An 18981-nucleotide genomic window follows, 5' to 3' on the forward strand; every position below is an offset into this window, starting at 1 on the left:
TAGCACTATAGATGACCCTGATACATATTTTTGCTATGAGGCTCTACCTAATCTATCTTACAACTGACATCTGGAGGTTACAGTAGGAATAAAGTTCTTTTCTAGACATGCAAGTTGAGGACCATGAGGGGCTCCCATCTGGAATTATCCAGTAACTGAAAACCATAACTAAAGATAGGATTTGGATTTACCCACAAAAAGGAAGAGGGAAATGATTTAATTTGAACCAAAGATCACACCAGTCCTATTCATTCCTCACTGTTACATAATGAAATAGATGTTTTACTTAAACCAGGAACGATACTGCCTTTCCCAGTTCCACTGGAGAGGGAAGTTAATGGCCACACCCTGGGGTTTGGGGGAGAGAGCTGCACCCAGCAACATCAGCAATTCCTGAAACAACTTGGATGGAACCCCAACCTCATGCCACACCCACATAGGACACCTCTGGGCAGAGAATAGCCCTTGGGAGGTATAAACATGCTCAGCTGCATGGCAAGGATAAACAGCAACCTATCCTTAGGGCATGGGCAGGCCAGAAACAGCCCAACAAGAAAGGCCCCTCACCTGTTCTCATCAGGCTATGGGCCTGGGCAATAAACACGTAAGGCTAGGAAGAGATGAAATTTGGAAAGGATTTACAGGTGATAAATATGGACCCTGTACCGTACAGTTGTTCTGGCCATTATGGTAGTCACTACATGTGACTATTTAATGAAAATTTAAAATATGGTTTCTAGCTACATTTCAAATGTTCAGTAGCTACAGGTATTAGACAGTGAAGATTATAGAACATTTCCATCACTGCAGAAAGTTCTATTGGACAGTGCTGGTCTAGAGAACCTCTGGTTCCCCACATCATGGAGAAAAGACAGTATAAAGGGGGCTCATTTATTGTCACTGTTCCAAATGTACAAAAAAAATTAGAAAATAACCCCCCAACTCAATTCCCCCCACCCGCACAACAATCTCCCCAACACAAATAATTTTTCCCAAAACTGCAAACATAAACTGGTTCTGGTATTTTCATAAACAGTGCAGCTAAGAAACAGTTTAGAGAAAATTTAACAGGGTTCAGATTATATCCATTCTATCCTCTCAGCCGTGAGAGGTAATAATCCCACATGGCTCCCGGTCCTCCCTAATGGTTTTCCCCATCTCTGGTGGAAGAGTCCTTTTACAAAGTGGTATGTTTGGCTGCTGCTTTAGAGATCTTCCTCTGCCTTCTTCTTCTTCTTCTTGGATTTTTCTTCTTGAATTACAGGGGGATTTGTTGCCTCTCGCTTTAAATAGCTAATAAAATCACTTAATTCACGGCCACCCTGAAAACAAAAAGATTACTCTGAAAATTTAAACTTTTAAAGAACCCTGGCTTGTTTTTGGCCAACAGGAAGACTTCTGAGTTTGTAAAAGCACATTAGCAACCACATATATTGACCACAAGAGTTGAATTTCCAGTTACATAAACTTAAAGAACTGGACGTGTGTATGTGTATTTGTAGAGAGATAAGACAATGCACTTACTTCATATTTCTTTGGATTTAGCTTCTTGTTGGCTGGAGAGAAGTAGATGGTAGGAAAACTGGGAAAAGAAAGAAGAGTGGACTAATTTCAAGTTCTAGAGTAACTCTGACATCTACTTCCTCAGTAACTGTTTCTGGGAATCACCTCTCTTCATGATTTCCAATCTGACTAGATACTATTCTCCATCAGTGGCTAGGTTACACCCTATCAAAACTCAGGAATAAGACAACTCACAAAATCTGTAGCAGTCATGTGGGGCCATGCTGCAGAACCTTTAAGCCAGGAAGGCACTGGTGGTTCCGTACGCAACAGGAATATGAGGACTCCCCAGACCATGCCCAATGAAGGAATGGTTTACAAGCTTATCTTCCCCTATCAATTGCCTAGAGACTTTTACTAGTTTTTAATCTACTTACCCTCTGACTTCATATGGAGAAGGCACATCATTGGCTGTGGCATCCATCTTGGCTATGACAATATTTGGGTCTTTTCTGAGCTGTTAAAAAGGTTAGATCTTTAAATTTCAAGTTTTCAGTGACTGAGGGACACTTCGTCAATTTACGGCTTAAAACGACCTTATTCTTTAAACACCTGGATAAGTTTTGCTGCTGAGATGGGAAGAGTAGTGATACTTGCACACAGTATCTAACCTTCCATAAGCTTCCCTTTTCTCTCTTGGCTCCTACATATTAAGACTCTCTATACAGCCACCTTCAAAATTACCTGGCCCAAGTAAGACTTTACAAGGGCTAAACAAAGCGTTTTAAAATGAAGGAACATAATGAATTCATCTAAGTCATTACCAAAATTCAGTAGCCAGGATAATTTTAACCACAATCTAGATTGAATCTAAGGAGTGGAAAGTTAAAGCAGGTATCTGAGGCACTGAACAGGCTAGAGACAATAGAGGGCAGTCAGGAGAAAGTGAATAAACAGATGGAAAAAATCTACCAGTACTTTGGTTCTGAAATAATTATAACTAATTACCCAATGCTGAATGTAAACTTCCCAACTCAAACCTTATCTTAGAATATGGCTTAGACTTACTTTCTCTCCCAGTTCTTTATATTTCGGCTCCAGATTCTTACAGTGACCACACCAAGGAGCATAAAATTCAATCAGCACATCTTTATTTTCATCATTCACTATTTCATCAAAATTCTCTGCTACCACCACCTGGAAAATGGAAGATTCTCTAGTTCATAAAGCCAGTTAAATAAATTCACGAGCTGTATTTCTTTCTGGACCCAATCCCTCTCAAATTTGTTGTGTTGCCACTGAAAATATGTTACTGAAACCCAACTCACATTTATAGACTACATTAAGATGTTGCTTTTCCCCAGAAACCAACTCATTCCCATGTCTATCACCTGTCAAACTAAGTTCAGGAAGTCAGAGTGCTACCCAACCCTTCCTTAAAATAATCTCAGAGCAACAATCTTAAAACTGTTCTTAGGGGTTAGCTTGCTCTGTCCCCAAAAAAACCTAGCCCTAATATAAATATCATCAGAAATTTCTATGAAGGTTTATACTCCTGTCCCTACTGACATTATGAGCTCTGCCAGTGCTTATTTTATGACTAAGGGAGGTGAAGACAAACAAAAACAAAACTCAATAGCCAACAAGGTCTTCACTCAGACCCAGCATTTTTAAAATAAAGTGAGGAGGGGCGGCTGTGTAGAGGCTTGGGGAGGCTGTGGGTGCCTCACCTTTACAGGCCCATCATTGCTCTCTGGAATAGGCTCAGACTTCAGGTATCTCTTCAGGTTGCCATCAAAGTAATCCTGCAGGAATCTCTCAAGAGCCTTGCCATCACGCCTGCAATTGGAAAAAACAAGGATCAGATTTAACTTACTCCCACCATTGAAAGAACTAAAAGCAGTTTCTTATAATAGTTTCTACATATTTTAGCTTAAATTTCCTGGCTAGAAAGCAAGTAGAAGGCAAAAAAAAAAGGGGGGGTCTTATCTCTCAACATACAGAACTATAGACTAAACAAGAAACCAACCACCTCCCTGTATTTCTAACGTGTTCTTTGTGGACTGGAAAGGTCAGAGAAGGAAGAAAACACTGGTCCTTCTGGAAATTCAATTCTGCAAAAGAACTAGGTCTTGTTTTGTTGCTCTGGAGAATGGTGTCTATTTATGGCATTTTGTTTTACTGATTCACTCACAGGAAGATTTTTCTCTTGTACTGATCTCCCAAAGTCTCAGAAGGTGATGGTCAAAATTGTCTGGGGTCTTAAGATCTTTCCAATTCCCTGAGTTTACTTTAGGCCAATGTGGTATTCCAAGAAGAAAAGGCATTCTGTAGGGATGGGAGGGGACTGGGGTGGTTTGAAATTATATCAATCTCAAAGAGACCATCTAATGTTCTCTATCTACTGTTTCTAATGGCAGAGTGGAAACAATCATGTAAGAATTCCAAGCTGCCATCCTTTTGTTACTTTTCAGAATTTAAGAATCATGACCCTTAAAATATGTATAATTAATTGAGAAAAGTGACAATCATAGGTCTTGACTAGAAGACCTAGCTTCACATTCCTCTGTTCTTCTTTATAAACCCTCAGTAGTATAAAAGGCTTTAATATTTCTTTGCAGAATCAAATCCCTAACCCACGCTAACTTTTAACTCACGAGAACTCCTCTTGCATAACAAACTTCTCTCCTTTTGCAGTCCTGATAGCAACAACAGGAACCTCTCCAGCAGTGCTTTCCAAGCCAAAATCAGAAAGTTCATGACTAAAGGTTTTGCGGCTAGCTACAGCAAAGTTGAGTTTCTTCCCAGCATCCAGGAATTTCTTTGCCACCATCATCACTCTATGGGAAACAGGAGATATTAATGGCAAGATTATACTAGGGTGGTAAAGCACTTCTGAAACCAAGCAAAAGGCTAGAAAGCAAAGTTTAACAGTCCATGCAGCCCTCTGGAATCAGTGTGAACTTGTGTTCTTGGGCACTGGCACAGGATTATGGTATACTTCAATGTCTTACTGAACTTCATTGCCAAACTTGTGGTACCCAAACAAATAGTCCATTCCCACTGAATCTTGTTGTATTATTTAACTGTAAAATATTGCAGGCATAATAACTGACTTGCAGAGAAAATTTATAAGGATAAAATGCACTGAGAGTCTCAATGGGCAAGAAGGCACAATGTTTCAAAGTACACTTTAGGTCACATTTGCATCTTTTACTGGGAGGTTAGGAATTGGCTGTGTCACAAGGCAAAGGAGCACCTGTGGAAGTTGTGCCCAGCAGATGCTGGAAGCAGTTTGTTATTTGCCCTTATGGCTTCAAATGTAGTTTTGGAGAGCCAACTGTTCCCATTCTTATCTGTCCTCATATCACATGTGGTAACAGGATAGTTAGAAGGAACTGTTTACGCACTGAGTAACCTTGTTCACACAGGGGAAAAAATGATTCTTATTACCTGTTTCTCCAGTAGTTGGAACCTTTAGCATTCTTTTCATAGTCCACATCATAGTAAGCCAAAAGTAAGTCCTTGCCTTGTATCAAATCCTTATTGTCTTCTGTCATGTGAGGGCAGATACCAAAGCTGCAGTGAAAAAAATCTATTATCAAATTTGACAGGCTTATAGCTAAATTATGGAATTATCACAAAGTAACTGATAGTACTTAAAAAGAAAGAAATTTTCAACATATAGGATAAGTACAGGATAAGTACTGAGCAATGTACGTTACAGAACCACAATAGGAGTTCTAGGGCCCAAACGTTACTGCTTTAATATAAACTTCATCATTACAATCCTGTGATCAGACTATTTACTCCAAAACATGGCTCTGCTTAGTAACACAGGTAAACAAACTAAAATGAAGCCAATTAATTCCAAAAAATTATAAAGAGGTACTCACATGTTTTCCTGGATAAATTTTTTAATCTTGCCACTGGTCATTTTCTCTTCTGTATATGCCACAGTCTTGTCCTCAAACTTGTTTATCAGATGTGAAGGGCGAAACAAGGTGATACCCCTTTAAAAAAAAAAAAGTCTTAGTAGGTAGGTAGACAACAGAAGACCTGTCTCCCATCTTTTATTTAAAACTCAGATGATCTACTCTTGCTGCCACTACTCCTGTCACCATTTAAGCACATAAGGACTCTTTTCTGGGACCATAGCATTGGCACCGTGACCTTCTCATCAACACTAAAGAGCTAACCACCTTACTCTCAAGTGCAATAATTGGGTATGATGAGAGTTTAATAAAACTCTGGGTTGGAAACTTAGGAGACTGTGGTTCTAATTCTCGTTCCACCACTAATTTCAAAGACCTTGGGCCAGGTATTAATTTAATCCTCCTGGGCTTCAGCTTTTTCATCACTGCAAAAAGGAGTTTGAGTAGAAAATTAATTTCCAAACTTTATTGGAAGGTATCTTGCCCTGCCTCTTTGAAAATTCAACCCTCCCACACAGGAAGAAAACTACTTCATTAGAGAAAGTATCTTCAAAAGTCCTTCCAGCTGTATAAAATTCTGTAGGTAGGTATATGATTACAGATAATGTTTAGCTTGAGTTCATTAGAAATGTCTTTGTTCTACATTTCTCCATCCCAATAAACCAAGTTTACAAATTTTTCTCTCACTGGTACTACTTTGCCTCTCTACCTAAGCAAAGCTTTCCTCATTCCATTGGAACACTGAAGGAAAATTCCTTCTTTACTTTCTAGCCTTTTGTTCAGCTAAAACTGAACCCCAATTTGGTTCTGAGTCACAGGTTTATATCTAGCACAAGCTTTCCCAGAAAATACCACTGTTGTAACTACCAGCATCTAGCCTCTAGTGTCTCTTTCATTCATTCCTCCTCCCCATACTACACACTCATATACAATTTTATCACTTGTTTTGGGCCAGGTGTCTGCACCTTTAAGTTCTTATACCCCCCCTTCCAATATTAACCATTAACTTTATGTCACTTAAAACATAGGCATTTTCATAGGACACAGGGAAATTAGATGGCAAAAGGGAACCTAAGACAAACGTACTGGGCAACCAAGAATGTGAACAGGTCTAAGATTTTTTTTAAGTATAGTTACCAATTTCAGAGCAGTTTATTGTCAAAAAAAAAAAAAAAAAAAGACATCAGATCATTCCAAATATGTTTAATGATGATATGGTATTGGGGAACACAAGAAGACCTTAAGACACCCTTCATATAAGGTCTCAATAAGTCACCTGATCAGAGGCTTTAAATGGCAAGCGTGAGAGGCAGATACAGTGAACAAACCTAAGGTTAACAGGCTGATAGGTGCTGTGCTTAATGAGCCACAAGCGGCTCCACATTTATAGACCTGGTGTCTCTTAATTTAAAAGGCAGTAGTGGGGAGGCTATAGCTCAGTGGAAGAGTGCCTGCTTAGCATGCATGAGGTCCTGGGTTCCATTTCCAGTTCCTCCATTAAAAAAATAAATAAACCTAAAATTAAACCTAATTACCACCCCCTAAAAAAAAAAAAAGGGCAGTAGAGCCTCATGGTCAAGCCTAACAACTCTGCAGCCAGCCCTTCCAGCTGCACAGGTTCATATCCTAGTTCTGCCACTTACTGTCAGTGTGAAGCTTCACTTCTTTGTGTGCTTTCTCCTCTGTAAAATGGGGATTTATGACAGATCTGTCTCACCAGGTTGTTAAGAGGGTTAAATGAGTTAACAGTAAATGGCACATAGTAAACACTGCATATTTTGTTAGATATAAATAAATAACACTAACCCTTGGCACACTTTTCTTCCTGCTTTATATGTTCACCCTGAGTGATCTCATCTAGTCCCATGGTTTCAATAACCACTCACATGTGGTTGGCCTATAATCCTTTATCTCTAGTTCAGAACTTTTCCTGAATTTTACTCACATTAATCCAGTTGTCCACTGGGTCCTCACTACCTGGATGTCTGACAAACTTCTCAAACTCACTGTGCCAAAACAGAATTCATCATCATTCCTTTCTAATTTGTTTCTCCTTTTCTTTTTCCTAGTTGGATGATGACTGTCACTGGCCCACTCATCCAAGTCTTTAGAAACCTAGATTCACTATAGATCTTCCCTTTTTCACACAAGGCTAGGATGTGCAGGATTTCAAAAATCCTATTATTTACATTTTTAATACTCCTTCTTCCCCATTGCCCCTAACACTGCTTTAATTTAGACTCTCACCCTTAGTTTAGACTCTCCTAACTGCCTTGTCTCCCCTCCCCTTTCAAATCACCACTATTTGGGGGCCTTTTCTGGCAGAACAGTGACTTGTCTTCTGAAACAAAATTAATCACATTACTCTCTAGCTCAAAGTCTTTCAGTGGCTGCCAAATGCCTAAAAGGTAAAATCTGAATTGCTCTGTGTGGCACTTAAGCTCTTCTATAATTTGACCTCTGCTTACCTCTCCAATCTTACCTTTCACTATGACCTTATTTATGAACAATACTCCAGCAGAACTACAGTCCCAATATGCCTAGGTCGCTTCACATCTTGGGGCCTTCACTCCTGCTGCTCTATCTGGAATAATTTTTATCCCACTGTCATACCCTGCCTGGAAAAACTTATCTTTCAAGATACACCTCAAGAGTCATCTCCTCGATGGAAGTTTTTTCCAATGCTACTCCCCACCTCAAAAGAAAAAAATCACTCCCTTCTCTGTATTTCCAGTACATTCTGTGTATCTATCTATAATACCTATAATGCTCACTTACACTTATATTTTTAAATATATTCACTGTCTCCCGCTACTGGATACCGCTCAAGGGCAGCAACAGTTTCCAGTACTTAGCTTAATGCCTACTAAGTGCTCGATAAACCTTTTGGAAAAACTATGCATAAAAATCACCAGTTCACACAATAGCACTTGATCAAGATGCAACAAGGACATTCAACTCAGTTACTTACTCTCCATCATCATCATATTTATTCACCAGAGACTCAACATTGGTATGTGCAAATCGGTAGTTATCCCTCAAGTTGCTGGCTGCTTTTAGAAACTCTGAGTGAGCTTCACTAAATAAATCCTTGAAAAAACCTATATAGAAAACGTCAAACACAAGGAAGAAACAGTAAGTGCTAAGACATACCCAAAACTTTAAAATTCTTCTGTTTTTCAAAGCCTTCTTCTATTATGGATAAGCAAAATGAGATAGGTAGGAGGACTGGGTCTGCTTTGCCATGACAACCGAGGACACTTTACAAAACTTTTAAGATAAGAATTCTTCCTCGAGGCCTTTAAAAAAACATTTCTGAGGGAGCCAAGAGGAAGATTTGTCAGGGTTCAAGTCTTAATTCCAGTTTATCACAACTGAAAACTTTTGAGCAAATTGTTTAACTTCTTAGAGTCTCAGAGACTATTTCAGGTGTCAGAGCATTAAATAAGACAATACATCAAAATAAACTGTAAATTAATTCATTATATTTTTTTCTATGTCTTACTTGTCTTTAGAACCTCAAGTCTAGAAAAGTGATCAAAACCTAAATGTTTATTAAATGTCTGCTTATGGTTAATTCCATGTAAAAGATACAGAATCAGTAAAATCCAGATGATAAGAAGTGGATTTTAGTCAAATTTAAATAATAAGCCATATTCTACTGCCAGAGAGTCAATTTTATTACAGTAATTAGGAGATTAAGAGAAGCACAAGCTTGTATGTTTAAATTTAATTTTAGTGAAATATATTATACATTACATTTAAAACAAAACAAAAAACACCCAAGATGTAGAATGTGTTAACTGGCTCAAGTTTGTTTTTTGGGTTTTTTTTTTAAAACATTTTTTTAATTGAATTATAGCCATTTTACAATGTTGTGGCTCAAGTTATTTTAAAAATAAATGAGATATTACAACACTTAAGAAAGCAAAGATTGCTATAAATATATACACAATCCTAGCAATTTGATTGTAAATTCCCCTATGACTGTGCAAACAGACACAGGTTTATTATTTACTTGTATCCTCCCATCTTAAACCCGATTTTCAATATTCACTACCCTACTGAGTTAAATCTGAGATTAAAAAGTGACAAGAAAAACTGAAGATATTCCTATTTTAGTCCCTTAATTGAAATTAAATCTTCACATCTGTAAGAATACAAAGTCACTCAAATAAATAACACCAGTTTTTTCCACATTATAGTAATACTGTGAGTATAATAATTCTGTGAATTTTCTTTTCAACTGCCCCTAAGTTTCCTAAACAGTTTTAACTTTGTTGTTTATTCACACTGAGGGCTTTTGAAACTATGTTGATAATTTTGTGGCATAATCAAATATTTGCTACTTACCCACCACAGAAGCATCTTTATCACTAATGAACTTTTCAAATTCTTCCTCAGTCCTGAGAGGAACCGAAGCTGGTCCAGCCTGCTTCTTCAGGTGGCTGACAATTCCATCTTAAAAGGCAAGATGAAAGATTATAGCAACACACATTTATAATTTTTGAAAAGGTAATCATTCACATGACTCAAAGTTTAAAAGGTTCAAAAGGGTATACAATGAAGGTTTCTTCAAATCCTTGTCCCTAGTTACTCAGTTTCCCCACTACAGGATTAATATTTCAGTTTTTTGTATCTCCTCCCAAACATATTATTCATAAACAAGCTTTACACATTTTTTCTCCTCAAATGGCAGCATACATATATGCTGCTCTGTATCTTGTTTTTGTCATTTAACATAGTTTAGAGATATATACATAAAGAGCTACCTCAATCATTTTTATAGCCATGGTGTTTCATTGTATTATGGATGTACCATAATTTACTTAAATAGTCACAGTTGAACATGTTTCCCATTTCTTGCTGTTATAAATTATTCTGCAATAAACAACCATTATACTAACGTCCCTTTACATGTGATTGAGTTTACCTGTAAGGTAAATTCCTAGAGGTGGATTCACTGGGTCAAGAAGTACCTGCATTTATAATTATTTAACTGCCTCCTGAAGAGATTGTACTTATTTATAGCCCTACCAGTCATGTTTTCAAGTGTTTATAAATATAAATAATACCTCTGAGCATGTTCTCTGCCTAGAACAATCTTTCCCCAGATATCCACCTGGCTCCCTTCCTCAGCTTCCTCTTTTTGAGGTCTTTATTCTAAATGTCATCTTGTCAAGGAAGCCTCCCCTGACCATTCCTTGTAAACTAAAACCTATTCAACCTCCAACACTCCCTTATCTCCTTTCCTTGCTTTTCTTACAGCACATTTCATCCATCTAATTAATACACGGTATCATTATTTGTCTTTCTCTCTCCATTACAGAGTAAATTCCAGATGGGTAGGGATTTTTGTCTGCCTTGCTCACTGATATATATCTAGCTCTAAGAAAAATACCTAGCACATAACAAGTTCAAAAAACATCCATTTTGCAAATAAGTTAAATGAGTAAGCAAATCCTTTATCAAGTGGCACAAAGAGTCATACGTAGCCTTATGTTTAAAAGCAGAAAATGCAGTGACTCGGCTAGCATGTACTGGGATTTAATTATATACAGGTCCAACTATGCCATGTATGGGATCCACCCAAATCACACTTTCCTACTGATGGTGAAATGGGCTAAGTAAGTAAAATGATTTGGAAATAATAACCACACACACACACACACAAAAACCACAAAAAACTTGTTTTATTTTAAGCCTAGCTGACAGGCCATTATTATACTTTCTCCTGGGCTCCAGTGAAACCATTCACAGACTCACAATGGTCCCAGGTCAACAGAGGCAGTGCTGCTCCTCCGTAATATCCCACCTCTCCCATCCTGTTCCTCTTCTGAGAGTTCTAACGATTTGCTAACTGACGGAGAAAGTACTTCCAGACTCTTTTAGTTCTTTCGGGTATATACCCAGAAGTGTAATTGGTGGATCATATACTAATCTTATTTTTATTTTTTCAGGAGCCACCATACTGTTTTCCACTGAGGCTGCATGCACCATTTTAAGTTCACACCAACAGTGTAGAATGGTTCCAGTTTCTCCACATCCTTGCCAACAGTTGTTCTTTTCGTTTCTTTGATAGTAGCCATCCTAACAAATGTGAAGTGGTTATCTATATCTATATATATTTTTAAACTTGTTTGCTGCTTTCTCTTCATCTCCCAGAATGTAAGCATCACAAGAATATGAACCTTGGGCGGAAGGGTAGAGCTCAGTAGCAGAGCACATGCTTAGCATGCATGAGGTCCAGGGTTCAATCCCCACTACCTCCATTAAAAAAACAATAAATAAATAAATCTAATTACCCCCCAAAACAAAAACCAAAAAAACCCCACAAAAAACCAAAAATCAAACCAAAACAAAACAACAAGAATATGAACCTTGTGTTTTGTTTATCAGTAAGTACTGGGCACTTACTATATCTAGAATATCTAGCACAGAGCAGGTACTCAATAAATGGTTGTCAAATTAACAAAACACACAGTAGACCTTATAACTTCAAGTATTTTCTACATTACTTATATAATCTGTTCATTTAGAGAAGTCTTTTGTTAGCTACCAAACTGACCTCTTAGATGAGGAATTGTTAAGACCTAAAGTATACTGTATAGAAAATGTCATGTTCTCACTACAAAGAACAGGTTACTGAAACAACAGATGCAGTTTCCAGAATGTAATTCAGGATCCTTACCAGCAGTCCTGGGCCCATCATAAGCACCTGCTTCTTCACCATCTCTAAATATCTTCAGGGTTGGATATCCATTGACTCCATACTTATTACAGGTGTTTGTGTTGGCAGTACAATCAACCTAAAGATTAAAATACAGGAACCATTTGTCATCCAAATGCCTGTTGCAGGTTCTTCCTATATTCCCAAAATATTAAGATTGGTCAAATTATAAAGGATTAAGCAATTCTTGGCAAACATCCCACAGAACGTTCGATTTTAAAAGCAGACTAGTGCTGTGCTAGCTACGTCAGAACCACCTTAGGTAGATTCCTGGACCTCATACAAAATGCACAAATGACTATTTCACTTCTGCCCTTGGAGTCTCTATTGTCTAAAGCAGTGGTCTCTACTTCTTCCCTCTCAGAATATGTGAGGGATAAATCACTTAAATTAGAAACAGTGGCTTACTTTCATAATGATTACCATCAATGGGATATACGGATGGGTGTCCCTTCCTTTTAAGTGAGGTGGGGTATAATGTGATCTGGCAAGTCACCACAGGGTTATTAGCAAAGAAAGATACTGATGCTTAAACATGCTCCCTGAGCTAGTTTGAATCTAGGCTAAACTATAACATGACAGAACTGGTGAGATCTATCAGGAAGAAGAAAAACAATTTCCATCTATTTAGCCACTTATTCCAAACTAGGCAATGCTACTGGCACTTGGCACATATTACCTCATTTAATCTCCACAAGATTCTGGGGTACGATCCCAATGCTTTAACATAAGCTGAAGTTCAGAACAGAAATGCGTCTATAGTGACAGACGCTATAGCCTCATAAATCATAACTGAACTTTTTTTTCTATGGCAAGCTGCCACAGAACATCAGGATTAAAAAGTTTCAACAACAGTCCTATATATGTATGAACAATTTGAGGCTGGCCGAGATGTGAGCTTGTGGAGCAACTATGGGTTTACTACACAATAATGGCAAAATTCTGGAAGTATTACTTTGATTGGAAAAGCAAGCACCAAGTTTACAGATGACCAGTTAGTTACATACTTATCAACATCCTCATGTTATCTTCTTATTCCCGTAATTGTGAATAACATAATAGTAGCTTAGGAAACTCATTTACTCAGTAATTTTCCTCTAACAACTAATTTTACTTTTCATATTTGCCCCTTAATTCTTATTTACCATATAGTTTGCTTCTTTCTCATACCAGTATTTCCCTTAGTTTTACTCCTTTTAATCTTTTGAAACCATAATTAATATAATAGTCAGTGTATTTGCCCAGAAACTATGTTCTTTTCTTAACACCGTAAGAGTAAGGGAAATCAATTTTAGTTTTTACCAACTACCATTTAAAATACCTGTTTCCTTTAATGAAGACTCTACCTATACTCACCTTTGCTAATGGGACTATTCCTTTTAATCTGGTAGCTGCAGCTTCATATTCAGGGGCAAGTCTCTTGCAGTGTCCACACCTATATAGATTGAATAAAAAAAAAAAAGCCAAATTCTCAGTTTAATCCTACATGTTTGTTAACTTCGTTTCTCTAGGAAGGATCGGAAACTGTAATACTACTTTTGAATTAGTAGCTGCTTCCAAAAGCAAAAACATCACCTAAACAACATCCGTTAATGATAAGGTAAACCAGAGCTCTCAGAGGTAAAGGTACTATCTCCAGCCTGAGGTCAACTCTACAGGACTGGCTCTATCTAGAGCAGCATCTATTTTCTCAATTAAAAGTGCATCTGAGCCCTGAAAACTGTAGTCAGAAGTATATTCCACATTAAAGAGGGAAAGAGCTCAAGGCTTTTTGACCAATTAATGAGTAAAAATAAAGGGCAAGACAGCAATTATCCCATTCCTGGTAGCATTTCCTAAAGGAAGATGCATATTTTCTCTTGGGAAATTAGCATTATCACAGGTTCTTAAAAATATCATGATTGAAACCTTATAAAGTCCCAAGTATGATTATAACTTTTTAAGAATCACTGTCACGCACATTTTCTCCTTCCCTTCAATATGACTCTCTTTGACCAGAAACCCAGTTTGAGGGGGGAGTGGAATAAGGCCCAGAAGGTGCTCATTTGATATAAATAACTCTAGAAGCTCAACAGAGGCTTTTTTCTTCTCATCTGAATTTCAACACAGCATTAGGAAGACATAGTTAACCTTAAGATAGCAAGCTTGATTTTTAAGGCTACACAGTTCACCTGGCTATAAGAACTGATAAGAAGGCATTATGTCAATTAGAATTTTCCCAGAGGGCCATCAGGAACACCTGTTCCTTTGCCCAGACAGCCCTAACAGTCCCATAGGCACAATGCATGTGCCACAGGGGGAGAAGCCTGTCAGTGTACAGCTAGCACCAGCTACAGATCATCTCTTCAAAAGCCAGTGGGTTGCAGAGGGATCACTTTGAGAAGGTGAGTAGTTCTGTGGCCTCCTCCATAGATAGCAAAGATAGAAAGAATTAGAAAACAGAAGGAAGGAAACACAGAAACTTGAGCTGATATATTTCATGGCCAAAAGTTGCAAAATTTATTTTAGTAAGTAATGGATGGATAATAAGTAACTTGGAAACATTTTGCCCCTAAAACTTGTTTAAAATGAAGGACTATAAGAGTTTATCTTCTTCAAGGTCTTTAGAAGTCCTGTTTAAAAATAATCATTAGAAAGCTTAACTGAAAAAAAAAAAAAAAAAAGGAAAAGCTTAACTAAAGCAACAGTGATATAAAAAAAAGACTATGATATTAGATGATACTTAGGGTAACGTACATATTTACTAAAAGTATAAAAGAACTAAATGATAAAAACCAAACTCAGGATGCGGGAGTACATAAGATGGAGCAGGGGTACACAGGTGTACACAACTGTACTGGCTTTACTTTTTAGACTGGTTGGTGACTAAACAGTATTATACTGTATTTCACAGATGCATATTTTAACATAGCTGAAATTGGGATGTGTCTTGCAATCATGTCATAATTTCAATGGTAAAATTTCTCTTTGTGAGACGTAAAATGAGTCCTCTCACAATTAGTGGCATCTTAGATGTATTTTTAATATGGCATTATTGATATATGGTATTATACCCTCTGTATTCCATAATAAATTAAAATTTCACATACTTGGATTATAACAAAAATACACAAATTCCAAATGATTTAATAAAATAACCAATTTAGCTGAGGAATTCAGGCTTTTGGGAACATAATAAGGGTTCAGAGGTTAAAAAGAATGTGTGTTACAGAGAGTAAGAATTGGAACTGGGCCCTAAAAGATTTACGGCTTTAGACAGGACACAGTAAGGTGTTTTAGATAAGGGTATAGTAGAGCAAAGGTAAAGTTACTGTTGAGAATGATGCATTTAGAGAACTATGAAGGGTCTTTTTTCTGGTTAAGAGATAACTGCGTTATGGGTATTAAGAGATTTCTGTTGAACGGGTATGTAGCAATTGTCAAGAAAGCCAAGGCAACAGATACAAGAAGTTTCACCTTAACTACCTTAAAACACCTGAAGAGAAAAAAAAATAGTATAAAATAATTAGGCTAAACCAGTAGGTCTCTACACAGATGCATATAAAAAATATTAAGCATTAAAAAAAAAAAAATTGCATGCCTAGGCCCCACCCTGGGACTTACTGAATGATTTCTTCAGGAATCCAGGAGATAACCAGAGGTATGGGGGGAGTGTGTGTAAATGGCAAGGCTGGGACTGAAAACCCCTGCCTTAAGCACTGCTAATATCAGTAACAACATCTAATGTCCAAAGGGAGGACCTGTTTAACGAGTTCCAATGAGGCTGGAGGAGACTGCCCTCTTTAAATTCACAAGGAACAGAATTTAGATGGATTTTGAAGGTGATCATCAGGATTAACCACTACTTCTTTCACCCACTCCTAGATAGTATTAAAACACAAACAATCCTATTCATCTTCAGGGATGGCACCTAGCAGTTAATAATGAATCTCAACATACATTCACCCAACAATTACTACTACATGCCTGCTATGTGCCACATGCTACTTTAACCTCTGATAGAAGAAAAATTGATACAGTCCTTTCCCTGTAGGAACACCAGTCTGGCAGGGGTGATAGACAGTATTCTTAGGTCCCTGAAGAGAGGAGGGAGGAATCAGGCGGTTGTCTAGGGAAGGAAGAAGTAACTTTTGAGGTAAATCAAATCTTGCTGTAAAGATTGCGGGGGTGGAGGAAGATGGGAATTCCAAGTAAAGGAATCAGTATGTATAAGAAATATTAAATACTGTATTTTATACTATCCACATGGTCTTTTTCTATACTCTATAAACACTGTATATCAAATATTATTTACTACTACTGTCCTAGAAGGTAGGGCACAAATCTACAACATAAGTAGATGCTGAAGACTTTAAAACTTAACACTGATCAATAAATTTTCAGAAATTATCACAAATATTTAAATACTTCTGTTCCCCAGAGAAATTCAGATAGTCTCACTCTTACGAACTACATAGATTTCCACAATGGAAATAATTAGGCTACAGAGTCAGTTGCAAAGAAATCTTTCACTTTCACTTGTAAAATGAAAGAGGAAAAAATACCCTAAAACAAATGAGAAAATAACTTGCTCGAAATAGGCTGTTAAACTCTTACTGTTCCTAACTTGTAAGCTAGTACTCCTGATCTGTACAAAAGAATACAGCAGTCACATTTCCAGCTGAAATATTAAAAAATAAAAAGTTGAATGTGAAGAAATAAGGATATTATCAACAGGAGACTTCTTTGATTTCAAATTACTCATTCAGAAAACTGATCCTTCTTGCAAGCACTGTGGCAACTGACCTTACCTTTCATGCCATTTAAAAGGAGACACCACAGCAGAGATCCACCCAGTTTTGGGGATAGTTTAGTGCATGATGGGATATGTAGTTTTTAGGGAAGCACATGAAAAATTTAAAATAGAACACCTACAACTGGGAAAAAAAAAATCTGTTTTAAACTAGTCTAATAGCTCACAATTCTACTGCAATTCACTTCACGTTGAACCCTGTAGTCACAGAGGCACCACAGTTTTGATACAACTCCATACAGCCATTCTACTTACAGTAACTCAAAGTTAACAGCATGGTTATATAGTTGGGTAGAGTTGTTTCTAAGAGAATGTGAGTTTTAGAAATGCATAAGGACCACCTATGATTTGCAATTATGTGACTGTCGGTCAGCCACACAAATGCCCTGGACGCAAAATGTCACCAAATTAAAACAAAATTTGCTGCCTCTAAGCACACCCTTCTGGTTCAGGTGATCTTCATTATAGGACTTCTCATGTAACCCTCAAGTCAGCTGAGTCTCTGCAGAGTGAAGACCAGAGTGAGAAGTTCACTATAAAAGTGAAAGTTATACACTAACTTTCTTTTACTGATACTTTTGAACATAATTTTCAATTAAGGGTCACTGTGGCAGAAGAAAAATTAAGTACTCTAATTAGCATGGTCATACTGAGCTGTCCCGAGTTAAGACAGTCATTGTTTGCTGCGGTAAGGATTTGGAGGTGAAAAAAAAAAACAAAAACAAAAAAAACCCCAGGTTTACTGGGCCAGATATCCTATTTGCTCTCTCCCCGCCCCCACCCCCAGCTTTTTATTTCCAGTTAGTCCTATCCTAAGGAATTTATACCCTTGTTCAGTTAAGTCACCCTTCAGTGGAGTATTATTCCAACACTTATACTTTCTCATTGATGTCTTCTTTGGCATTTTCAGGAATCCTAATTAAAACTGACAATTTAGACAGATTCTGACGGAATTACTTTGTTCATCTACTCTTTTTAACAGGAATTCTCCTAGAGCTGAGAAGTTACCAGCTTAACGGAAAATGTGTGCACCATGCGATGGATAAAATAATGGCCTGCCTCAAGAAAGCACTTATGACCATTCTGCAGCCACTGAGTGACCTTGGCTAGAAACCAATGGCTGCGTGGGGCAAGAAGGAAGTACCCCGGGAGCCGAGGGCCTCTGCACTTGGTGAAATGCTGGCTTTCAATATAAGGCCTTGGGATGCCTCGTGTATAGAATGAAACACAGTAACACTGACTCACTCAGAAACTGCAAAGATACCAATCAAAGCGGGGGAGGGGAGGGTTAAACCCTCTGCAAATAGGAAGTGCCGCAAGAGTACCAAGGTAAGGATGTGGCCCTGTGTGAGAGGCGCCTCCGTGTTCTCCTTCAGGGGTCTCGCTCCCAGGCGATCAGCACCGACTTCTCCGTTCTCTGCTCGGTTCCCCGGGGGTGGAAATCTGCCGGCCGCAGCCGGGCCCGCGGGAATGATGGAGGGAGCCGGCGCTACGCAGGCCCAACCGTTCCCGCGCCTTCGCCCCTGGCCCAGCCCGGCCCTCCCTCTCCCGCCCCGGCTGAGTGGCCTCACCAGGGGGCGAAGAACTCGACGAGCATGAGGCCCGCAGAGCCCGTGTCGGAGACGCGACTCTCGAAGTTGTCGTCCGTGAGTTCCAGCACATCGGAGGCAGCGGCAAGACGGGCCGCGGCCAGAAGCAGCGCCACGCCCGGAAACAGCGCTAGGCGGCGGAGGCGCATGGCGACGAGGTGAAGTGGGGGCGTCCAGGAGGGTCGGGGCTCGGCAGGGACTGCGGAGGCCGGGCCGGCAACCACGCACCCTCTGCCTGCGCTCGCGCGTCTGGCCCAGGCGGACCTGCAGCCGGAGGTCCCAACCCCCCAGACCGGCTCGCGCCGCAGTGTGGCAGCCGCCGATTGGCTGCGCGGCGCCTGCGTTGGGCGGGCGGGACCAGCGGGTAACCGCCTAGTGGCTGGAGCGCCGGGCGGAGCCCCGGCGGGGACCTCCGGGGCGACCTGGGCTGAG

At 38.9% G+C, this 18981-nt stretch overlaps 1 protein-coding gene across 1 annotated transcript; it reads right to left on the bottom strand.

Moving 5' to 3' along the window:
- Positions 1–877: 877 nt before the first annotated feature.
- Positions 878–18852, bottom strand: PDIA3 (protein disulfide isomerase family A member 3). The gene is made up of 13 exons (XM_014554312.2): positions 18532–18852; positions 13525–13603; positions 12130–12247; positions 9792–9899; positions 8410–8539; positions 5400–5516; positions 4957–5082; positions 4161–4343; positions 3234–3342; positions 2572–2700; positions 1941–2020; positions 1525–1582; positions 878–1322 (listed from the first exon to the last, which is right to left on the bottom strand). Exons 1-13 carry the CDS (start codon positions 18696–18698, stop codon positions 1206–1208), a joined length of 1521 nt encoding a protein of 506 aa, XP_014409798.2. The 5' UTR covers positions 18699–18852; the 3' UTR covers positions 878–1205.
- Between the last annotated feature and the right edge of the window lie 129 nt (positions 18853–18981).

Source organism: Camelus ferus, chromosome 6, assembly GCF_009834535.1.
Source record: "Camelus ferus isolate YT-003-E chromosome 6, BCGSAC_Cfer_1.0, whole genome shotgun sequence".
Classification (NCBI taxonomy): Eukaryota; Metazoa; Chordata; class Mammalia; order Artiodactyla; family Camelidae; genus Camelus; species Camelus ferus.

Excerpts from the sequence above, each read along its gene's own strand:
- PDIA3 (XM_014554312.2), bottom strand. The coding sequence starts at position 18,698 with ATGCGCCTCCGCCGCCTAGCGCTGTTTCCGGGCGTGGCGCTGCTTCTG. Across the intron at positions 12,248-13,524 it reads GAATAGTCCCATTAGCAAAG|GTTGATTGTACTGCCAACAC; the intron begins GTGAGTATAGGT and ends TTTAATCTTTAG. Across the intron at positions 2,021-2,571 it reads ATAAAGAACTGGGAGAGAAA|CTCAGAAAAGACCCAAATAT; the intron begins GTAAGTCTAAGC and ends CCTTTTTAACAG.